Source organism: Oreochromis aureus, linkage group 3 (genome assembly GCF_013358895.1).
Source record: "Oreochromis aureus strain Israel breed Guangdong linkage group 3, ZZ_aureus, whole genome shotgun sequence".
NCBI lineage: Eukaryota > Metazoa > Chordata > Actinopteri > Cichliformes > Cichlidae > Oreochromis > Oreochromis aureus.
The window spans coordinates 99,047,658-99,069,657 of NC_052944.1; the positions used below are offsets into that span (position 1 = coordinate 99,047,658).

Here is a 22,000-nt window from a genome sequence, read left to right on the forward strand (position 1 = left end):
GTGTCTGATCTGTTAAACAGTCTGAGAGGTCACACAGAGACCCAGCAGCTAAAGCCTGGATCATACTGGCTGCTGTTAATCAGACTCCATCAGGACAACACTGAACCAGAGTGCTGTTCATGGAAATCAATCAGTGCAACTTTACACTGTATTACCAAAAGTACTGACTCGTCTGCCTTCACACATGTAAACTTGAGTGACATCAGATTCTGAATCCACAGCATTTAATATGATGTCAGCCAAGAGTTCAACATATAACAGCTTAAACTGTTCTAAAAAGGATTTTTCACAGGTTTAAAAGTGTTTACGGGAAATGTTAACGGTTCTTTTCAGAAGCACATACGTGAGGTCAGACACAGGAAAGCAGCAAAACTGACTGAACACAGATTTTAGAGGCTAAATTCACATTTTAATAATGAAAGTGGCTTCATTTGTGTGTGTGTGTGTGTGTGTGTGTGTGTGTGTGTGTGTGTGTGTGTGTGTGTGTGTCTATGGTTCCTCCACAGAGTGGACCAGCAGAGCTCAGAGGTTCCCAGTGGTCAGTCTGCCCAGCAGCATCAAACACAGCTGGACTCCATATTTATGGTCTGTACATGTACAACAACTACTTTATTATTAATATTAATAATAATACATTTATTTATAGGTCCCTTTCAGAACACCAAGGACTCTGTGGACTAAATGACCAAAAGAAAACAAACTTTGAAATCAGACGGTGCAAATGTGATCACAGGGAAACGTTTTAAACATCGAGGCTTTAAACAGAAACCAAAGTGAAACAGTTTGTAGTCGAGATCAGTGGGAATGAAGCTGAATAACTGTTTCTACGATAACTTTGAGCTCTTAAAAAAAGAAAAACTATCTGAAAGTCTGGCTGCTCTTATGAAAAGTACAGAGAAATTATGGGTCGCTCAACACTTTTGCACAATATAAGAGTTTAAATAAATCTAAAGAATAACTCAAAATCCTACAATCATACTGATAAAATCATCTACAGCTAACTATCCAAGTGGATTTGTTTAAGACAGCTCCATCTGCTGGTGGCCCTCTGCAGGTGCATGAAAGGGGCGTGTTTATAGTGAAAGTAGTAGAGAAAGTAAACCCCATGGGAAGGAGGAGGACTCTCAGCAGCTTCCAGCTCATATTCAGACATTTGACTTCTCGCTGAAAGCAGCAAGTTTGAGTGTCTGTGCCTTAATTAGAAGAGATAACATGGCCATAGTAATTAGAGTTGATTGAGCAATGCTGTCCTTGTAATGTAGTTTATGATTTTTATACATCTGTTTGTGGACAAGTCCAGTTTTTCTGTAGAGCCTCTCAAGTTGGTGACAGCAGTCAAAGTTCATGTGTAAACCAGAGCAGCAAATCAGGTCCACATGTGTTGTTCACAGTGAGTGGGATCATCATTGGCTGCTATGTTAACATCCTGCAGCAGGATGTGTTTGGTCAGAGAATGGATAGATCACTAAGTCATTGTTGAGTTTAGGGGGACAGTAGACAGCTGGAGTAGGTTCAGCCAGTTGACACACAGTAGATAAAAATAACTGAAGGCAGGAGCAGACACCTGTATGACTTTCCACCTCTCACATAGATTATTGTCCCTGGGCAGAGCCACAGGGCTGGTAGATGTAAGCAAACCTGGAGGAGAGGATTTATTCAACTGAGAAAAGTCACAGAGTTGTGTCTTGATGCTCAATCATCCAGGTAAGTAAATCCCAAAAAGGTTGATTCTGTTCATCTGGACGTTTTCAGTGGGAGAAACGTTTGATCATCATCAGGTGACGTCTTCAGTCTCAGCTGACTGCAGGTTTCCCCACCCTTATAAACAGGACATTTGTATAATGACTGAAACCAGCAGCACTGAAAGAACAATGGACTGTGAGGTCAGTTCATTGATCATTGGTACCCATATTGTCAGGACCATTGATCAACAACCACTGATGAATAGTCATGAGTACCATTCACAGAGAGTTGGGGAATGGCTGCAATCACAGCATTGTAAGATGGTGAGAGATGCACCCTTAGGCCCCTCCTCCATTCAGAGTTGGTCTTTCCCTTTTCACATAAATGGCCTCCCTGACTCCGCCCTCAAACCAGCGTTCACATTTACTCAGGACCTTCTTGATGTTATGTTCTTCTGCTTCCCTGGCTGCTGTGTCTGTGGGGATGGTGTTTGTTCTGTGTTGTAGCGTCCTGATGACACCCAGTTTGTGCTCCCGTGGATGGTGAGAGTCAAACCTTAAATACTGATCTGTATGTGTAAACAGAGTGAACCTTTAAGACCAGTTGGCTGTATGATCAACTTAGTCACTTATAACATCTCCAGGTTTCTGGCTTCGATCATCAACCCGTTGGTTGTTCAGCTCTGAACACCAGTGAAATGTTTCTCCCACTGAAATCGCTGCATTCATATGAACCGAATCAATGTTTTGGGATCATGGAGTTGTGGACAAAGTCTCAGTTAATCAGATAAAGTCAGACTTACAATTGGTGAGGAGATCGTGGATGATATGCTCCCTGATCATAAAGAAGTGGATGTTGTGTAGACTAAAGTTCAGAGTGGTGGCTCGTTCATAAAGTATTCTGTTCCAGCTGCTGGAGGACAACATCATCACTTTTGTGAAGACCGAGCTGAAGAAGATCCAGAAGGCTTTGAATCCAAATAAGCCCCAATGCTTGGAGTTTCAGAGGGAGGATGATGAGCAGAGAAGCAGCAGAGAGGCATTTGTGAAGATCACAGTGGACTTCCTGAGGAGAATGAAGCAGCAGGAGCTGGCTGACCGTCTGCAGAGTAAGAGGATTTCCTACTTAAGGTTTTAAGCTGTTAGATAAATGAGACACCTGTGACACCAGTGTGTTCAGTCATTTCTCAGTGGGTCAGAAACTGTCATCAGCATTTTGAAAAATATGATTGTTGAAGTTGTATTTTTATTATTATTATTATTCAGAACTTCCAGCTGCAGTTTGTCATCGTAAACTTAAATCCACACTGAAGAAGAAGTTCCAGTGTGTGTTTGAGGGCATCGCTAAAGCAGGAAACCCAACCCTTCTGAATCAGATCTACACAGAGCTCTACATCACAGAGGGAGGGACTGCAGAGGTCAATGATGAACATGAGGTCAGACAGATTGAAACAGCATCCAGGAAACCAGACAGACCAGAAACAACCATCAGACAAGAAGACATCTTTAAAGCCTCACCTGGAAGAGATGAACCAATCAGAACGGTGCTGACAAAGGGAGTGGCAGGCATTGGGAAAACAGTCTTAACACAGAAATACACCCTGGATTGGGCTGAAGACAAAGCCAACCAGGACATCCAGTTCATATTTCCATTCACTTTCAGAGAGCTGAATGTGCTGAAAGAGGAAAAGTTCAGCTTGGTGGAACTTGTTCATCACTTCTTTACTGAAACCAAAGAAGCAGGAATCTGCAGCTTTGAAGACTTCCAGGTTGTGTTCATCTTTGATGGTCTGGATGAGTGTCGACTTCCTCTGGACTTCCACAAAACTACAATCCTAACTGACCCTAGAAAGTCCACCTCAGTGGATGTGCTGCTGATAAACCTCATCAGGGGGAAACTGCTTCCCTCAGCTCACCTCTGGATAACCACGCGACCTGCAGCAGCCAATCAGATCCTTCCACAGTGTGTTGGCATGGTGACAGAGGTCAGAGGGTTCACTGACCCACAGAAGGAGCAGTACTTCAGGAAGAGATTCAGAGATAAGAAGCAGGCCAGCAGGATCATCTCCCACATCAAGACATCACGAAGCCTCCACATCATGTGTCACATCCCAGTCTTCTGCTGGATCACTGCTACAGTTCTGGAGGATGTGCTGGAAACCAGAGAGGGAGGACAACTGCCCAAGACCCTGACTGAGATGTACATCCACTTCCTGGTGGTTCAGGCCAAAGTGAAGAAGGTCAAGTATGATGGAGGAGCTGAGACAGATCCACACTGGAGTCCAGAGAGCAGGAAGATGATGGAGTCTCTGGGAAAACTGGCTTTTGATCAGCTGCAGAAAGGAAACCTGATCTTCTATGAATCAGACCTGACAGAGTGTGGCATCGATATCAGAGCAGCCTCAGTGTACTCAGGAGTGTTCACACAGATCTTTAAAGAGGAGAGAGGACTGTACCAGGACAAGGTGTTCTGCTTCATCCATCTGAGTGTTCAGGAGTTTCTGGCTGCTCTTCATGTCCATCTGACCTTCACCAACTCTGGAGTCAATCTGATGGAACAGAAACAAACAACGTCCACATGGTCTATATTGTTTCGAAAACAAAAACCAGAAAAAGAAGTAAAATCTGTAGAGAAACACTTCTACCAGAGTGCTGTGGACAAAGCCTTACAGAGTCCAAATGGACACCTGGACTTGTTCCTCCGCTTCCTCCTGGGTCTTTCACTGCAGACCAATCACAGTCTCCTACGAGGTCTGCTGACACAGACAGGAAGTAGCTCTCAGACCAATCAGGAAACAGTTCAGTACATCAAGAAGAAGCTCAGTGAGAATCTGTCTGCAGAGAAAAGCATCAATCTGCTCCACTGTCTGATTGAACTGAATGATCGTTCTCTAGTGGAGGAGATCCAACAATACAGGACTTCAGGAAGTCTCTCCACTGGTAAACTGTCTCCTGCTCAGTGCTCAGCTCTGACCTTCATCTTACTGTCATCAGAAGAACATCTGGATGAGTTTGACTTGAAGAAATACTCTGCTTCAGAGGAGGCTCTTCTGAGAATGCTGCCAGTGGTCAAAGCCTCCAACAAAGCTCTGTGAGTACATTTTAACTTATATGCTTGTTGGTAAAAAGCAGGTGCGATCAACTAGAAAAAACTAACAAAATAACCCCCAAAATACAGTCATGAGTGCTGGTGTCTGAAAAGTCTATAAAGCTATTAAGTGATAATCAGTACTCACTTTGTTCAACACTGAATACATGTCGGCATTTCTGAAATTTTTCTGGGTGGTTATTGATGTAAGTTTTAATCATGAACTCTTCTGAAACGATTACAAAATAAAGAAATTTGACACATTTTGTTGATACCAAAATGTGTCAAATTTGAACTATCCAGTGTTCTTTTACTGCTCTGTTCTCTCTTCACTTCTCTCTTCTCTCTCTGATTGTCTCCACATGTTGCTCATTACTTTCCTGACAAAAGAGAATGGAATATTCCTAAATGTTATATAATCTCATTACACACTTGATCAAAAGCATTTTTTTTTTAATTGTTTTGCTGTTATTTTTCAGACTGAGTCTCTGTAACCTGTCAGAGAGAAGTTGTGAAGCTCTGTCCTCAGGTCTCAGCTCTCAGTCCTCTAATCTGATCAAGCTAGACCTGAGTAACAATGACCTGCAGGATTCAGGCGTGAAGTTTCTGTCTGAAGGACTGAAGAATCCACACTGTAAACTGGAAACTCTCAGGTGAGATCAAACATTTTTAATCAACTGGCAGAAATAGCAAATTAATAATAAGGTAATCCTTTAATAAGAGGAGATGTGGAGGTGTTCTGATGTGCAACATACTCTTATGTTGAAAGATTCTAAAACAAGAAGTAGTTCCTGGGAACTGCTTTCTGTTTTGTTGCTGTCTAAGTAGAAACTTGATGATGAAAATAGTGATGAGTTTGCAGAGTTGAATCCACAGCACACAACACAAATATTCTCACACCTGACAATATGTACATAGTCATGGTGTTGGGTGCTGAAGATCATAATTAGAAATTTAATTGTAAACTTGGTGCTTTTAAGGGAAGCAATTTTAATTCAGTGTTTTCATTAGTCTTAATTTTATGCATCTACTACCACTAAGAAGAGAACGGACATGGGTATCACTTTATCCAGCTTCTAATTCATAAATTCTGCACTCAGCTTTGCCGTCTCCAGTATCACTGAAATTCAGCCAGATGCTGCTCATTTTGTGTTTTCACTTTGTCCTGACACGCTTGCATTTAAACCTGTGTCTGTGTGTACCTGGCCTGTACCACTATGCTTGCTTTCTTCTGAACGTTTGCCCCCATCCCTTTCTTTAAATAGTGGCATGATCCCAGTCTGTCTCTTAATGTGATTGGCGACATTATGTGTCCATCAGAATAACGTCCCAGCCCTGTTGGTATGGAATATCAGCAAGCCTGAAAATACTGTAATAACTGACATATCAAATTATCTCAGGGGCCGACTTTGGCCGACGGGCCATATGTTTGACACCCCTGGTTTAGACAGTTTAGCATTCTATCTTCTACTGAGATAACTCCAAGCTAAGTATCAAATCAGCTAACTGCAGCCACAAGCTGCGACTGGTTTTCATTGTGGATGATAATGTATTCTCACACTGATCCTTCATGGTGATGCCGCCATCCACCCACTGGATTCACATCTTCACAGTGTTGGGAAGGTCACTTTTAAAATGTTTTCCACTACAGATTAGAGAATACATGCCCCAAAATGTATTTTGTAATGCATTCTGTTACGTTACTCTCACTGAGTAACGTAACAGAATACTTTGGATTACTTAATATATTATCATGCTTTTTACAGCTACATGAATGTACTATTGCTATGTGATTTATTACTATTATGAAGGTTACTCACCATACCAATTCCAACTAGATGTTTAAATCTTAATATAAAATGAGTAACAGTAGGGTGGACATTAGGTAAGGCTGCACTTTTTGCAGCGATCTCGTATAGAAAACTATTCTGTGCATATATAAAACACGTCTGCGGGTCCGAACCGTAGCAAAGGGACCTCTGGCTAATATGTCGGGTTCATGTCGGGCTGGTAGCCGAAAAATAGCTTTACTTTGTTGTCTGGGTCAACTTTGCTTGCGAGAGACAGAGAGAGGCGTTGAAAGGCTGCTCCAACGGAACTTATTGTTTAGAAGGAAAACAGAACACAGTGTACAGTCGAGTCTTAATAGCTTACTTACAACTGGACTCGTCAGGCACTCTTTTTGGCTGCAGTGGTTATTATTATATTTACATGCTTCAGGCTCCCGTTTCTGCTCGGTGACAACTCTTACTTTTCCAGTCCCCTTTTTCTCCCTCCTCTTGCTCATGGACACATAACGTGTATGGCTGTCCATTCTCCCTGCAGCACGGACTACATTGCCATCAGCTCTCATTAGTTTTAGTTACTGTGTGGTGGACCACTAGAGGGCTCCACTCACACCCAGTGTTAAGGAAGTGTGTTCCTCTTTTTTGTGGCGCGATATGAGCAGTTGATGTTAGAGACGAATAAAGAAGGAGTGAGAACTGAGAGCTCTGTGTCGTTGATGCTTACCTCCACATTGGTGACCCCTGACTCGAGCATGCAACGGGCTGCAGATGACGCAGACTCCGCTATGGAGGCATCAGCGGCCGCCGGTCCTCCGCCTCCTGTTGCAGCTACGTTCGCTGTGGCGCTGAAACTGCCGGACTTTTGGCTCCATGACGCCCCGTCATGGTTCGTACACGTGGAGGCTCAGTTCGCCCTTCGCGGCATCTCGGCTGACGACACGAAGTATCACCATGTGGTGGCCTTGCTCGACCCGCTGGCCACCCGTCGCGCGATGACGCTCCTCCGGGACCCAAGGGAAATACGCCGCCCTTAAAGAGCTGCTTCTTCGGCGCTATGCCCTCTCCGACGCTGAACGAGCCGACAAGCTCCTCAACCTGTCAGGCTTGGGTGGCGGTACCGCGCTTGAGCTCATGGAGAACATGCTATCGTTGCTCGGGCCGGATGACGGGGGATTCCTCTTCGCCCACCTCTTCCTCCGCCAGCTACCGGCCACCGTGAGAGCTGTCCTCGCAAACTCCCCGCTTCTGCCCGCGAAGGATTATCGCTCCCTGGCTGAAGAAGCGGATCGCATTCTCCTGGCTAGCAGCACTTTCAACGTTCACGCCCTGGCTACGGACTCGCCGGCAGCGCCTTCCACGCCTCCACCTGCCTCCCTCGGAGCATCCGCCCCCTTGTTGACGGCAGGGATTGCTACACGCCGGCACCGCGGAAAGAACATCTGTTTCTACCATCGGCGTTTTGGCGACAGAGCGCGTCGCTGCCTGCCGCCTTGCGCTTTCACGGCCCAGGGAAACAGACCCGCCAGTGCGCCCTAGCAGCCGCGACCGCTGGCAATACAGAAAGGCTGCTCTTCATAGAGGACTCGCGCTCCGGGAGACGTTTTCTCGTGGACTCCGGCTCCCAGAAGAGCCTCCTTCCCCCTACCGCTGCCGACGGACTAGCAGCGAACTGTGGGCCGCAGCTCCTGGCAGCTAATGGCTCTCCCATCAAAACGTTTGGGGAAAGGTTGGTGACTGTTTGTTTTCATGGCCGGGATTTCCAGTGGAACTTTGTTGTTGCCGCTAGCTCTGTACCTATTTTAGGTGCTGATTTTCTGTGCGCTCATGGACTGCTTGTCGATGTTGCTAACAGATGTTTACTTGATGCTCTCTCGTTTTCTTCGCTACCCTGTTTTACTCGGGCTGCCGAGCCCCTGATTCGGGCCAATGTAGTGACCTCCGGGGATGCTTTTCAGTGTTTGCTTTCAGAGTTTCCATCGCTGTCTGTCCCTGATTTCTCTGGCACGGTAACGAAGCATGGGGTTGAGCATTATATTCCCACGGTCGGGCCCCGGTGTTGTGCAGCCCGCCTTGACCCCGCTGGCTGTCCGTCACTCGGGAAGAGTTTGCAGCCATGGAGCGCCTTGGCATTGTACAGCGTTCGAACAGTGCATGGGCCTCTCCACTTCACATGGTGCCCAAATCGGACGGTCGGTGGCGGCCATGCGGAGATTTCCGCCGCTTTAAATAATGCCACGGAGAATGACCGTTACCCCATCCCCCACATTCAGGATTTTTCTGCCAATCTCGCCGAACGTCGATTTTTCTAAAATTGACTTGGTGCGGGGGTATCACCAAGTTCCGTGCACGCCAAGACGTTCCTAAGACCGCTGTCATTACCCCTTCGGCTTGTTCGAGTTTTTTGCGCATGCCGTTTGGCCTGAAAGGTGCCGCCCAGACCTTTCAGCGGCTGATGGAGTCAGTTTTGCGTGGGCTGCCGTTCGTTTTGTTTATCTGGACGATATATTGGTGGCCAGCTGCTCAGCGAGCCAGCACGAGTCCCATCTGCGCCAGGTTTTCCAGCTTTTGGCAGTGCACGGCCTGATCATCAACCCTTCCAAGTGCCAGTTTGGGTTGCCTGTTCTGGATTTCCTCGGGCACCGCATTTCCGCTGAAGGTGTGGTTCCGTTGCCCGACAGAGTCCAGGCCGTTTCAGCTTTTCCGCGCCCCATGTCGGTTAAAGCGTTGCAGGAGTTCTTGGGGATGATAAATTTTACAACCGCTTTCTCCCAGAGCTGCCCACCTGCTACAGCCACTCTATGCTGCCTTAAAAGGTAAAACAGCCAAAGATCTGGTTGACTGGCTGCCGGAACGCGTCCATGCGTTTTCCGCAGCCAAGTCTGCGCTGGCTGACGCCGCCCTGCTGGCACATCCGCTTCCATCGGCAGAGATCGCGTTGACCACCGACGCGTCCGACGTGGCAGTGGGTGGGGTGTTGGAACAGCGGGTTTCAGGTCTCTGGCAACCGCCGCGCTTTTTTCAGTCATACGCTCCGGGATGCCGAACGCAAGTACAGTGTTTTTGACAGGGAGTTGCTGGCCCTGCACCTCGCCACACGACATTTTCGTTTTTTCCTCGGGTCGCAACTTTACTTCGTCGACGTTGACCACAAACCTTTGACGTTTGCGATGTCCAAGGTCTCTGACCCATGGAGCGCACGCCAGCAGCGCCAGTTGCCGGCCATTTCAGAGTTTACCACAGACATTCAGCACGTGGCTGGTAAGTCCAATCACGTAGCTGACTGTCTGTCACGTGTGTTGGTTTCTCCGGTGTATGTAGGCATCGACTACGCTGCCATGGCCGCCGAGCAACGTGCTGACCGGACATCCTGGCCCTTCAGTCAACGACAACGGGCCTCGTGCTGGAGGACACCCGGTGTGGGACGGGGTCCGCACCTTCTTTGCGACGTTTCCACCGGCCGCCCCGCCCGGTGGTTCCCTTCGTGGCGCCGCCGTCGTTTTTGACTCGGTGCATGCCCTCTCTCATCCCGGCGTCCGGGCCTCGGTCAAGCTGGTCAGCGCCAGGTTCGTTTGGCCGGGCCTTCGCAAGACGGTGAAAGAATGGGCGGCGGTTTGTATCCCATGCCAACGCTCGAAAATCCACCGGCACACGCAGGCACCCCTCGAACCTTTCCGTATCCCCGGTAGGCGTTTCTATCACGTTCATGTGGACCTGGTTGGTCCCTTGCCGCAGTCACAGGGTTTCACGCACCTTTTGACTGTGGTGGACCGCACGACCAGGTGGCCGGAGGCGGTGCCCCTGGCGTCCACGACAGCGGCGACGGTGGCCAGAGCATTTTTGTCGACGTGGGTTTCCCGTTTCGGTCCCCCTGCTGACATTACCTCGGACAGGGGCCCCCAGTTTGTTTCTGAGCTTTGGTCTGCCATGGCTGACGGCCTGGGGGTCAAGGTCCACCGCACCACAGCATACCACCCGCAAGCTAACGGGATGTGCGAACGGTTTCACCGGTCTCTTAAGGCTGCGCCCGGCTTCCTTAACAGGTGGCGACTGGGTCGACCGTCTTCCGTGGGTTTTGCTGGGATTGCGTGGCGCGGTTAAAGAAGACCTCGGGTTTCCCGGCTGAACTGGTCTCGGCCAGCCCCTCCGGGTCCCGGGGAATTCTTGCCTGAGAGCCCTCCCCATGTTTTGATACCTCTTTGTTGCCTTTTCGCCCCCACAAGACTCATTTCCTGTTCCTGGTCCTGTGCACCACTGCCTGCCTGACACTTTTGTTCCGAGTTCGTTGGACTCTGCTCGTTTTGTTTTCGTCAGGCACGATGCCCATAGGACTCCGCTGCGCCCCCCATATGACGGGCCATACAGGGTTCTTAAACCAGGCAACAAACATTTCATTTTGGACTTTGGCGGTCGGCAGGAGGTTGTCTCTGTTGACAGACTTAAGCCTGCACATGTTATGCATGAGGATCAGGTGGTCCCGGCCCAGGCCCCTCGCCGCGGCCGCCCACCTGCCACTGGGCTGATAGATTCTGTTTTTTCCCCCAGGAGCGACCCACAATCAACGGAGTCCGAGTCATCTGCAGCTTTTTCTGACCGCCAGTGCCAGCCTCGCTTCCGGGCTTGGTTGCCCTCTGTCAGTTCCCCACCCCCGTTCAGCCGCCCGGCCGCTTGCTTAAGCCCCGGGTCCTGGACTAGTTCTGCTGGGTGTTCGGGGGGGGCATGTGTGGTGGACCACTAGAGGGCTCCACTCACACCCAGTGTTAAGGAAGTGTGTTCCTCTTTTTTGTGGCGCAATATGAGCAGTTGATGTTAGAGACGAATAAAGAAGGAGTGAGAACTGAGAGCTCTGTGTCGTTGATGCTTACCTCCACAACTGTTTGTATTTTTGAGTTTATTTACTTCCGTCAGTGCTCCACTACATCCCTTTACTAGGTTCACTCAGGTGTGTCAGATTCACTCTTTAGCAATCCGGTCACTCCAGTGTGTCAGCCAGGACACCACTGAAGGCCAAATGATCCCAGCGTGTGGAATAAGGAGCTTAAGGTTCAGTTTGAGGTTTTGACAAAGCAGCGAACACAAAGAAAGCCTGGCTGTGGTGGACTTCCCATGATGCTCTGAATGTTTTTAACTTTTGTCTTCTCTCTCCTTAGTTTGTGTTTTGTTCTTGTCTCTCTGAGCTCATCTCTTCTCTTTCCCCTCAGTCATGGTAGATGCTCCTCCTGGAGCCTGTTTTCACTGGGAGGATCTTTGTGTCAAAGGGAGTTCTTCCTTTCCACCATCACCAAGTGCTGCTCACAGTGGATTGTCTGATGGTTGGGGCTTTCTCTCTAATATTGGAGGCTGTTACCTTACACTGTTAAACAGCATGAGATGACTGTTGTCACTTCTAAATAAAGTTACATTGAATGGATGTAAATGGATAGATGTTATTGTGATAAAGAGAAAACGATTGTTGACAGATGGTTTGTTGTTTTGTGTGTCTGCAGTCTGTCAGGCTGTCTGATCACAGAGGAAGGCTGCACTTCTCTGGCCTCAGCTCTGAGCTCCAACCCCTCCCATCTGAGAGAGCTGGACCTGAGCTACAATCATCCAGGTGACTCAGGAATGAAGCTGCTGTCGGCTGGACTGAAGGATCCAGGCTGGAGACTGGACACTCTCAGGTATGGAGAGAATGTCTGATAGAGGAGGAAGAGCTGGAAACATTTCCTGTGTCCTTCAGTCACTTCCTGTTTGTTTCCACAGATAAGACATGAACAATCACACATGCAGGAATATTTTCAGGGACAGACACACTAGTCTAGCTGGATAGTACATCAGGGCTCTAGACTAACTTTTTGCCATACGCGACGGTGCGCCTAACTTTAAAAAGTTAGGTGCACCGGCACAAAATAGACGCACTCAAATTTTTCAACCACATCGCTTAACACCGCAATTTTACATGTGCACTTCTTTGGGGGGGGGAAGTCCATACAGACAATATTCATTTCTAAATTATTAACTAACAATCTTGTGCTTTAAGTGCTTTTTCAATATTGTAGAAAATGTTAAACTTAATCATCATCTTGGCTCCTCTGACGACCTGTTTGCTGCTGCCTGCTGCTGAAAGGCAGTGGGGAGAGGGGACACTTGGGCAGTGCATTTATTGCAGCATATAATGCGTTTCCTGGATACACTGCTGCTTTTTCAGCATTCAAAGATTGATGGCTCCGTGTCAGAGCTGGCTATGAATTTCAGACGGATCAGGCCTTAACTTAACAAAAAAGTTATCAATAGTTCTTTTCATCTTTTCTTATTACCCACAGCTACATCCACTTCTCAGGCCTAGGTTGCTCACTAGGGCTGGGTATCATCACTGATCTCTATAATCCATTCGATTCAGGTTCTCAAAGTCCTGATTTGATTCAATTTAGCCTGAGACAGTCAGAAATATTATAATTCTGATCATTTATCAGTACAGATACATGTGAGACTTCATCAGAATTGTGAATATCACAGCAGATGCCTTTGTGTGAAAGTAACTGAGAATAAAACACAGAAAAACATGAAGGAGATTTTTCTGGTCTGGCCTTTTATAGCAGATAACCTTAAAAATATTCTTCAATATTCTGCAATTTTGCATAATTTTAAGAAGTTTAAATTTCTTCAGTATTGAACAGCAGAAATTAGGCTTTCTTGTCCGAGGTCATTTAAGTGAAAAAAGAAAAAGACAGCGCTGTAAACAACGGTAGAGAGAGAGAGAGAGAGCTGTACATGAAGTGTGATTTTTATTGTGGTGGAAGCAAAACAGCAAAATTTAGAGGGGATTCATGACAAATGTGAAGCGTAGTTTGCTGCTTCTTTTGCTGCTGGCTCGGCGAATTTTGGTTGGAGAGACAAAACCTGCAGCTCAGAATCAGCGCAAAAAGATGTAAACACAGCGCGGAGCCTACGCATCAGAATCGCTGAGCTCCGACGACGTGTCCGTGTACAGTTCGGCCGTCGCGTGAGAAAGCCGAGAAAGACAAAGCTGATTCTGATGCGTTGGGTCTTCTCTGTGTTTACGTCTTTGTGTGGAGTCCGTGTACCTGCTCTCATTTGCTGTGTGGTGGTTGTTGAAATAGTTTTGTGAGCTTTAATCTGAGAATCTGGCGTTTCTGACAAAACACAGTTATATTTAAAAGTCAATTCAGGATTTAATGAATCAAAATCGCTTTATTCAAGCTACTCACCTCCCTCTTCCACCTGCACTTTCAACTGGACCACGGCCAATCAGAGAGGTCCCGCCCCTTACTATCTCTGATTGGTTTAGTCCACGATAGGGGCATAATGTGTGTCTGTTGTTGACCACACGGAGAGTTGCAGAGATTTTTTTTTTTTTTGTTACCCGAACAGTTGGTCGCACCACTGCGACCAAATTTTTTTTTTTAGTAGAACCACTGAAAAATTTGGTTGCATTTGCGACCAAATTGGTTGCACTCTAGAGCCCTGTACATGGATATTTATGTAGGGGGTCTCCAAGGAGTCTGTGTGCAGTAACATTTAGGTCACAGGTGTACCTGAGATAGATGCCACTGTGTACCTAATAAAGTGTCAGCCATGTGTGTTTCCCATGCTGTATGTCCACAGTCACAGTGACAGTCAGTGACACTGACAGAAGGCTGAAACAAGGCTGTGAATCATTTCAGTGTGTGACAATGAGGCAGACAGGAGCAGCTAACATTTGGAAATGGAAGGTTAAATAATGACAAACATTCACAGCTGAATTCACAATAAATTTGTTCTCAAGTGTACATTTTTCTCTTATTGTTCTCAAACAACAGAATGAGAATGAAATATTGATTCTAACAGGGCCCATAAACAGCATTAGCTTAGCAGCATTAGCTTATCATAGTTTCCATCATGGTCACACAAATTGTCACGGCGAGTGAGAAGAAAAGGTAAAGGAAGATCCAAACGCAGGCAGTCGTGAAGGTGATTTATTGAACACGAAATATAGATAGGCAAACGGCAAAACGGAGAACTAAACTATACTGGGACAACTAAACTATTGAGCATGAACAAGAACACGAATCTGGACATAAAGGAAGGAAGACGATGGTACATGATGACGACGGCAGGGAACACACGAATGAAAAATGGTGGATACATAGACGGACCAGCAACTACAATGACAGAAGACGCGACTTAAATACACACAGAGAAACACAGGGAGATTACACACAGGTGGTGGACACAGCTGGGAGTAATTAACGAGATGAGACAAGGGAGTTAAACAGAACACACTCACATGAGACACAGACCTTCACAATAAAACAGGAAACAAGAATCACTACACAAAGACGCAGACTCGACACTGAGAGACAGACAGAATATAACACATGGAACCTGAACTAAACTAAACGTGAGATACAACCGAAGAACAAATCCTTAAACATGAATAAACAGAAACATAGAATTCAAACAATAACCAACATATCACAAAGGTAACAAAATGATCATACAAGAATAAACCAAAACATTAGAACTCAAAATACTGGGTCGCACCGACCCAGAACCGTGACACAAATCCTTAGCAGAGCAGGCCTACTTAGCATTAGCTGCTCAAGTTGTAGAAAGCAAGGGAAAACAGTATTAGCATTAGCTGCTAATGGCAGCCTACTTAGCATAAACCCTTCACATCATTATAACGCAAGGGTAAAGAGTCACTCATGGCAGCCTACTTAGCATTAACGCCTCACTAATATAATGCTAATTCACATCAAATTAACATAAGCTGCTCATATTGTTATAAGGAAAGAGAAAATGGTATTAGCATTAGCTGCTAATAATTATTCACCCCCAATTAGAATAAGCCGCTAAAAGCAGCCTACTTATTATTAACTCTTCACATCGTTGTTACCCAACGGAAAAGAATATTAGTATTAGCTACTTTCATTTTTAATAAGAGAAAACACTGTTAGCATTATTGGATAATGCTAACTCACATCAGATTAGCATTAGCTATTTACAACAGCGTACTTAGAATTAGCTGCTCACATTGTTAAAAAGTAAGGGAAAACAGTATTAGCATTAGCGCATAATGCTAATTCCCATCAAAGTAGCATTAGTTAATAACGGCAGCCTACTTAGCATTAACTGCTCACTAACATAATGTTAATTTACATCAAATTACCATTAGCTGCTCAAGTTGTTATAAGGAAATAGAAAACAGTATTTGCATTAGCTGCTTATAGTTATTCACCCCGAATTAGAGTTAGCCCCCAATGGCAGCCTACTTAGCATAAACTCCTGACATCGTTATAATGTAGGGGAAAAGAGTTACCATTATCGGATAATGTTAATTCACATCAATTAAAATTAATAACACTAGACTTCGTATCATTGGCTGTCATTCCTATAAAGCAAACAGTTTGAACAAATGCTAATGCTAATGGAATCCTATTTAGCATTAAGTCTAAGCATTGCAGGGGAAAAGTTCAAATTGAATGAAAAAAAGTGTTCACATTAGCTACTCATATTGTTAAAAAGTACGAAAAAACATTGTTAGCATAAGCGGATAATGCTAATTCACCTCAAATTTGTATTAGCTAATAACGGCAACTAGCATTAGCTGGTCACATTGTTATAAAGCAAGAAAATATGGTATTAGCATTAGCTGCCAATTCTTATTCACCTAAAATTAGCATTTGCCACTCAAGGGAAAAGAGTTAGCATTAATGGATAATGCTAATTCATGTCAAATTAGCATTTGCTAGTAATGGGAGACTACTTAGCATAACTCCTCACATTGTAATAATGCAAGGGAAAAGAGTTAGCATTATTTGATAATGCTAATTCACACCAAATTAGCAATAGTTAATAACAGTAACCTATTGAGTATTAGCTTCTCACATTGTTAAAATTGAATGCTTATTCACCTAAAATTAGCATTAGCCACTAATGGTAGCCTATTTAGCATAAACCTGTTAATGTTAAATGAAGTTAATTAATGCTAAATAGGCTTAACTGAAATGAAAGTAGTGTTAGCATTAGCTGCTCATATTGTTAAATGTAAGGGAAAAGAGTTAGCAAAAACATTGTTAGCATTAGCGGATAATGCTAATTCACTTCAAATTAGTATTAGCTAATAAAGGCAACGTACCTAGCATTAGCTGCTCACATTGTTATAAAGGAAGAGAATATGATGTTACCATTAGCTTCGAATGCTTATTCACCAAAAATTAGCATTACCCACCTATGGTAGCCTATTTAGCATTAACGTCTTAATGCTAAATGATGTTAATTAATGCTAAATAGGCTTAGCTGAAGGGAATCTAGTGTTAGCATATTGTTATAAAGCAGAAAACTATTGTATTAGCATTAGCTACTAATGCTTATTACTTCAAATTAGCATTAGCATTAGTTAATAATGATAGACTTTGCATCAGTAGCTGCTGTCATTCTTACAAAGCAAAGGAAAACGGTATGAGCATTAGCTGCAAATGCTCAGTCACCTAAAATTAGTATTAGCTAATAACGGCAAACTACTTAGAATTAGCTGGTCACATTGTTATAAAGCAAGAAAATATAGTGTTAGCATTAACGGCCAAGTCCTATTCACCTAAAATTAGCATTAGCCACTAATGGCAGTCTACTTAGCATTAACTCCTCACTAATATAATGTTAATTCATATCAAATTAGCATTAGCTGCTAACATCAGCCTACATAGCAATCCGGTTGTCCAGTGATGACGCGACGAATCCTACTTCCGGGCCTAAAGTAGTCTGCGTTTAATATGGCTTTTGTGTTGTTAACATGTTTAATGTTTTGTATTTTCTTCTATTTAATCTCAAAAAGCTCCTAAAAACAGTCAGTGATCACCGTTGACCTCCCTCAGCTTTTATTACCGCTAATCATTTATTTAAGCTCAGTTTTTAAAACCTTACGATGTAAATACAGCACAGCCCATGCAGCAGTATATGAATGACTAACCTCGTATTGTGGATGGATTATCTCAGTAGTTCTCCTGGCTGAAGTTTGGTCCGTTTACAGCATCCTGCCATGCGATTACATTTGTTCCTGACCACCGAGAACACTCACGTTAACTTTTATCGAGTGGAAAAAAAGTTAGCTTGTTTATATTATGCTAACATAGCTGTGTCGCTAGCGGTCACGTAGCACATCATTATATACCAGCTAGCCAAACTTCAGTAATCCTACAAACGTCACTGCTGTTTAGTTTTCTGTCTTCATTTATGTTGGAAGTGATAGCAGAGCTGTACGTTTGAATTTGTTTCCAAAACCCCGCAGTCAGGACATGCTATATTGTATTTAGATAGAAGCTAGCGAGCTAACTTCCTGCTAACTTCTAACGCCGTTAAATGTCATAAATTCCGTTTTCATGGATGCCTGGATGTTAAACTCAATTGTTACACCTGGTAGAGAAGAACGCTGATCATTTTATTAAAGATGAAAGACTTTAGACAGTGTTTTAACTCTCAGTAATGCCACAGTGATCATTTGAATTATGGACCTGCAGCAGAGTTTAGGCCCAGACACGGCTAGTGACGTCAGACTGAACAACCGGATAGCTGCTCACATTGTCATATGCTAGAGAAAACAGTTAGCATTAGCGGATAATGCTTACTTTGGCCCACTGGAAAAGTTCAGAACTCTGTTTGCTAAAGATTTAGGAGTGTTTCTCGATAGCTTTTTCTTATTTGAGAAACAAATGAATTCTGTTATTAAAACCAGCTGTAAGGTTTATATTGTTGATTATCATTTATGCTTAGAAATATTTACTCATATATGCTTAGAGTTTGATAATCGATTGCATAATGATAGAGGTTTGATCCTTAGTAGTCTGCAAAGACTCTGTGTGCCTTCCAGAGTGCTCTGGCATGCACACACACCTTGGGGTCATGAGAGAGGTCGTACCTTCTCTTACTGATTTATGGTGTAGGAGGACACCTACTCTGTGTCTGGTTAAGTATAAGAGCCCTTTGTTAGGGGGACCGCTGGACTCTTAGCACCAGCTTTGGGGTCACAGGGTCACATCTGGAACACACACACACACACACACACACACATACCTACACTATGCACAGACTGGTACTCTTTGTTCATACCTGTGTAAGACATCATATGTTAATGAACTTATGCATATTCATGTAACCTCATAAAGAGCAGTGTTACGAGGGAGCAGACGAGAGCGACTGAGGTCAAGCGAAGGAACGGCGCTGTCACAGTTCTCTCCCTCATGAATTGTCTGGTTCCAGCGGTGGCTCTGTGCTAGACGACCCAACACCAGCTTTTTCCAGCTTTTTCCACTGGTTACCAGTACGTCGTAGAATCCACTTCCAGATCTTGTTGTTTGTCTTTAAATCTCTGAGTGGATTGGCTCCATCTTATCTCTCTTTAACAAAAATAATCCAAGTCGAGCCCTCAGGTCTGCAGATAAGTAGCTTCTGACCAGAACTAGACGTAAAAACAGAGGTGAGCTTTATCGATCGCTGCAGCCAAACTCTGGAACAGTCGCCTTTCACATCAGGTCGTCACCAACACTCGACATTTTTAAAACCCGGTTGGAAACACATTTGTACTCTGTAGCTTTCAATTCTGACGAGTCTCTATAGTTATTACTGTGTATGTTTCCTATTTTATCTCTACTCTGTGCAGCACTTTGGCTCAACCTGTTTTTAAATGTGCTGATAAATAAATGTAGATTTCTTTGAATAAAACAGTGGAGCCGAGCTTTGAGCTCAGTGTGTAACAGTGTGTGTGTGAGAGCCATGTAATGTCCATGTGTGCATGCTGACTGTGCTGCTCTGACCCCCCTCCTCCTTTCAGGGTGGAGCCTGCTGGAGTCCGATGGTTGAGACCAGGTCTGAGGAAGTGTAAGTGTGTTTTTAATGGGATTCATGAAAACAAAGCAGCACACATTCAACCATCTTCATCATGTCAGGAGTCATCATCAAAGTGTCAATCAATGAACAGATGATGGATCAATAACTGCAGCTGGATTGTGTTTGTTCTCTCCATCAGATTCCTGTCAACTCACAATCGACACAAACACAGTGAACACAAAGCTCCAACTGTCTGACAACAACAGGAAGGTGACACATGTGGAGGAGGTTCAGTCATATCCTGATCATCCAGACAGATTTAATGTTTATCCTCAGCTGCTGTGTAGAAATGGTCTGACTGGTCGCTGTTACTGGGAGGTCGAGTGGAGAGGATACGTTTATATATCAGTGAGTTACAGAAGCATCAGAAGGAAAGGAGTCAGTGATGACTGTTGGTTTGGACACAATGATCAGTCCTGGAGTCTGAGCTGCACTGATGATGGTCCTCGTTATGTCTGGCACAATAACAGACACACAACCATCTCCTCCTCCTCCTCCTCCTCCTCCTCCTCCTCTGTCTCTAACAGAGCAGCAGTGTATGTGGACTGTCCTGCTGGCACTCTGTCCTTCTACAGAGTCTCCTCTGACACTCTGATCCACCTCCACACCTTCAACACCACATTCACTCAAACTCTTTATCCTGGGTTTGGGTTAGACTGGCCTCCTGGTTCCTCAGTGTCCCTGTGCTGAGTGGAGTGTAAAGAGTGTCTCCTGTTAGAGAAACACTCTGACTGTTGAACAGATAGTTCAGTCTGTACATGTCTGTCTCTTTCACTCACAAACACGTTTTCAGATTCATGGATTCAATCAGTTGATGTTTGAAACTCTTCTAAATGATTCCTTGTAAACTTCTTCCTCTTCAGTCACAAACAAACAGGAAGTGATGTCACATGTGTTCCTGTCCACACAGCAGAATGAGTCTATTGCTGACAATCAGTGATGTACAAACAGAGTGAGCATTTCTGAGGCCCAAAATAAACTGAGTAGTTCACTGAATGAACAATGGACTGTGAGCTCAGTTCCTTCATCATTAGTATGGATTAGAGATGACACGATACCACTTTTTTATGTCCGATACCGATATCATAAATTTGAATATCTGCCGATACTGATATGAATCCGATATAGTGTGTTTTTTAATCAATAAAACTGTTTTTTTAATATCTTGCTGCATTTTGTATAAGTTCATACTCAAGTTTAAATAAACAACAACACTAAAGCTATTCTGTTATACCTGTATGTAAAAAAATACACTGCACCCAAAATATTTCATAGTTCAGCAACACTGATCAATCTAATAAACTTAAACCTACTCCGTCCTCCCTATTCTGGTATTTTAAAGAGTACTTAGCAGAAATATTAAGCAACCTAACTAATAGGGTTGCAAACTCCCAGCAAAAAATAAAAATAGGGAACCACCCCCCACCCTCCACCTCATGATGCTTAATCGATGTAATCAACTTTAATTTGATGCAGGGTGAAAAAAAAATGCACAGAAATAAATTATTTTTCAAGAATAATTAAATAGATTCAACATCTTTCTTCTACAGAATTGCAGAATTCACAGATCGTACGTATTAAAGATCTGTATGAGTTAAACTCTGATGTTGCTGTGTCCTCTGAAGAAATGAGTTTAATCTGAACACAACTCGTTTCTTTAAATGTTGAGAGGTTTTGTTAAAACTCATCATTCACTTCCTGACTCCACCAAACAGCTGCTGAGATGACAACGACACAGGTCAAGAAATGTCATCATCTCAGAGTTCCTCACCTGCTTCCATCATGTCCATCACAAAGATCCCAGTAGAAGCTGAATGCATGAAGGTCAATTTGTAAAGTAAAATGAAAACTGAAGGCTCTGCCTCCCATTCTACTTGTGAAGATGATGTCAGATTTTTTCTAAACCTTTAAATGTTACAGTGTTTCAATTTAGTTCAGTTTTATTTAAACAGTGCACCTCAAGGTGTTTTGAACATCACTACTGGGCAGTAATGCAACCTTGGTCTGCTCACCATCATGACCCGACACACAGTCCTGGAGAGGAATTGCAACTCCCGATAATATCGTCCGTGGCTCTTCCCACTGCAGGAAGCAACAGTTTGATACCAGTTAAAGATGTATGGTATGATTTATTAAGGTATGATGGAGTGCCTTCTTTCACATTCAGACATGGATTGATCTTGAGCTAGGCGGATGCTGGTCCCCAGTCTGCATATTGCCTGGTTCATAGAGTTCAGAGCTATAATACAGAGTTCCAATGTGGAGAGTCTTCAGTCTGTATCAACCTCAGCACCACCAAAACTGGTTTATTTCAGACACACAGATGTTTAAACCTTTGGTCTGTTAAGCTTGGCCTTCAGCAGGAACCAAAGGCAGTGATAAGCACCCGCTTTACACGTGTAGCTGTACATGGGTCTGCAGCAGAGTCCCTCTGTGCTGGTCCTGGGCTTTCTGTTCAACTTAAACATTTAGATCCTGAACGACCTTGTGTGTCCTTGCTTGAACGGCCATTTGTATCAGTTAGTGGGACTGAAGGCAAAGGATTATAATGAAATTTATTTTGAATTATTGATAATTATGTG

General features: G+C 44.3%; 1 protein-coding gene across 1 annotated transcript in view; it reads left to right on the forward strand.

The window, feature by feature from the left end:
• LOC116320868 (NACHT, LRR and PYD domains-containing protein 12-like) overlaps positions 1–21,049 on the forward strand; it is a gene marked incomplete at its 5' end in the record, with an annotated part of 102,590 nt that extends 81,541 nt beyond the window's left edge. The window contains 4 exons of the mRNA XM_039603208.1: positions 5,250–5,423; positions 12,041–12,206; positions 19,575–20,093; positions 21,044–21,049. Of these exons, the coding sequence (XP_039459142.1) occupies positions 5,250–5,423; positions 12,041–12,206; positions 19,575–20,093; positions 21,044–21,049 (865 nt within the window). The remainder of the gene's footprint in view (positions 1–5,249; positions 5,424–12,040; positions 12,207–19,574; positions 20,094–21,043) is intronic.
• Between the last annotated feature and the right edge of the window lie 951 nt (positions 21,050–22,000).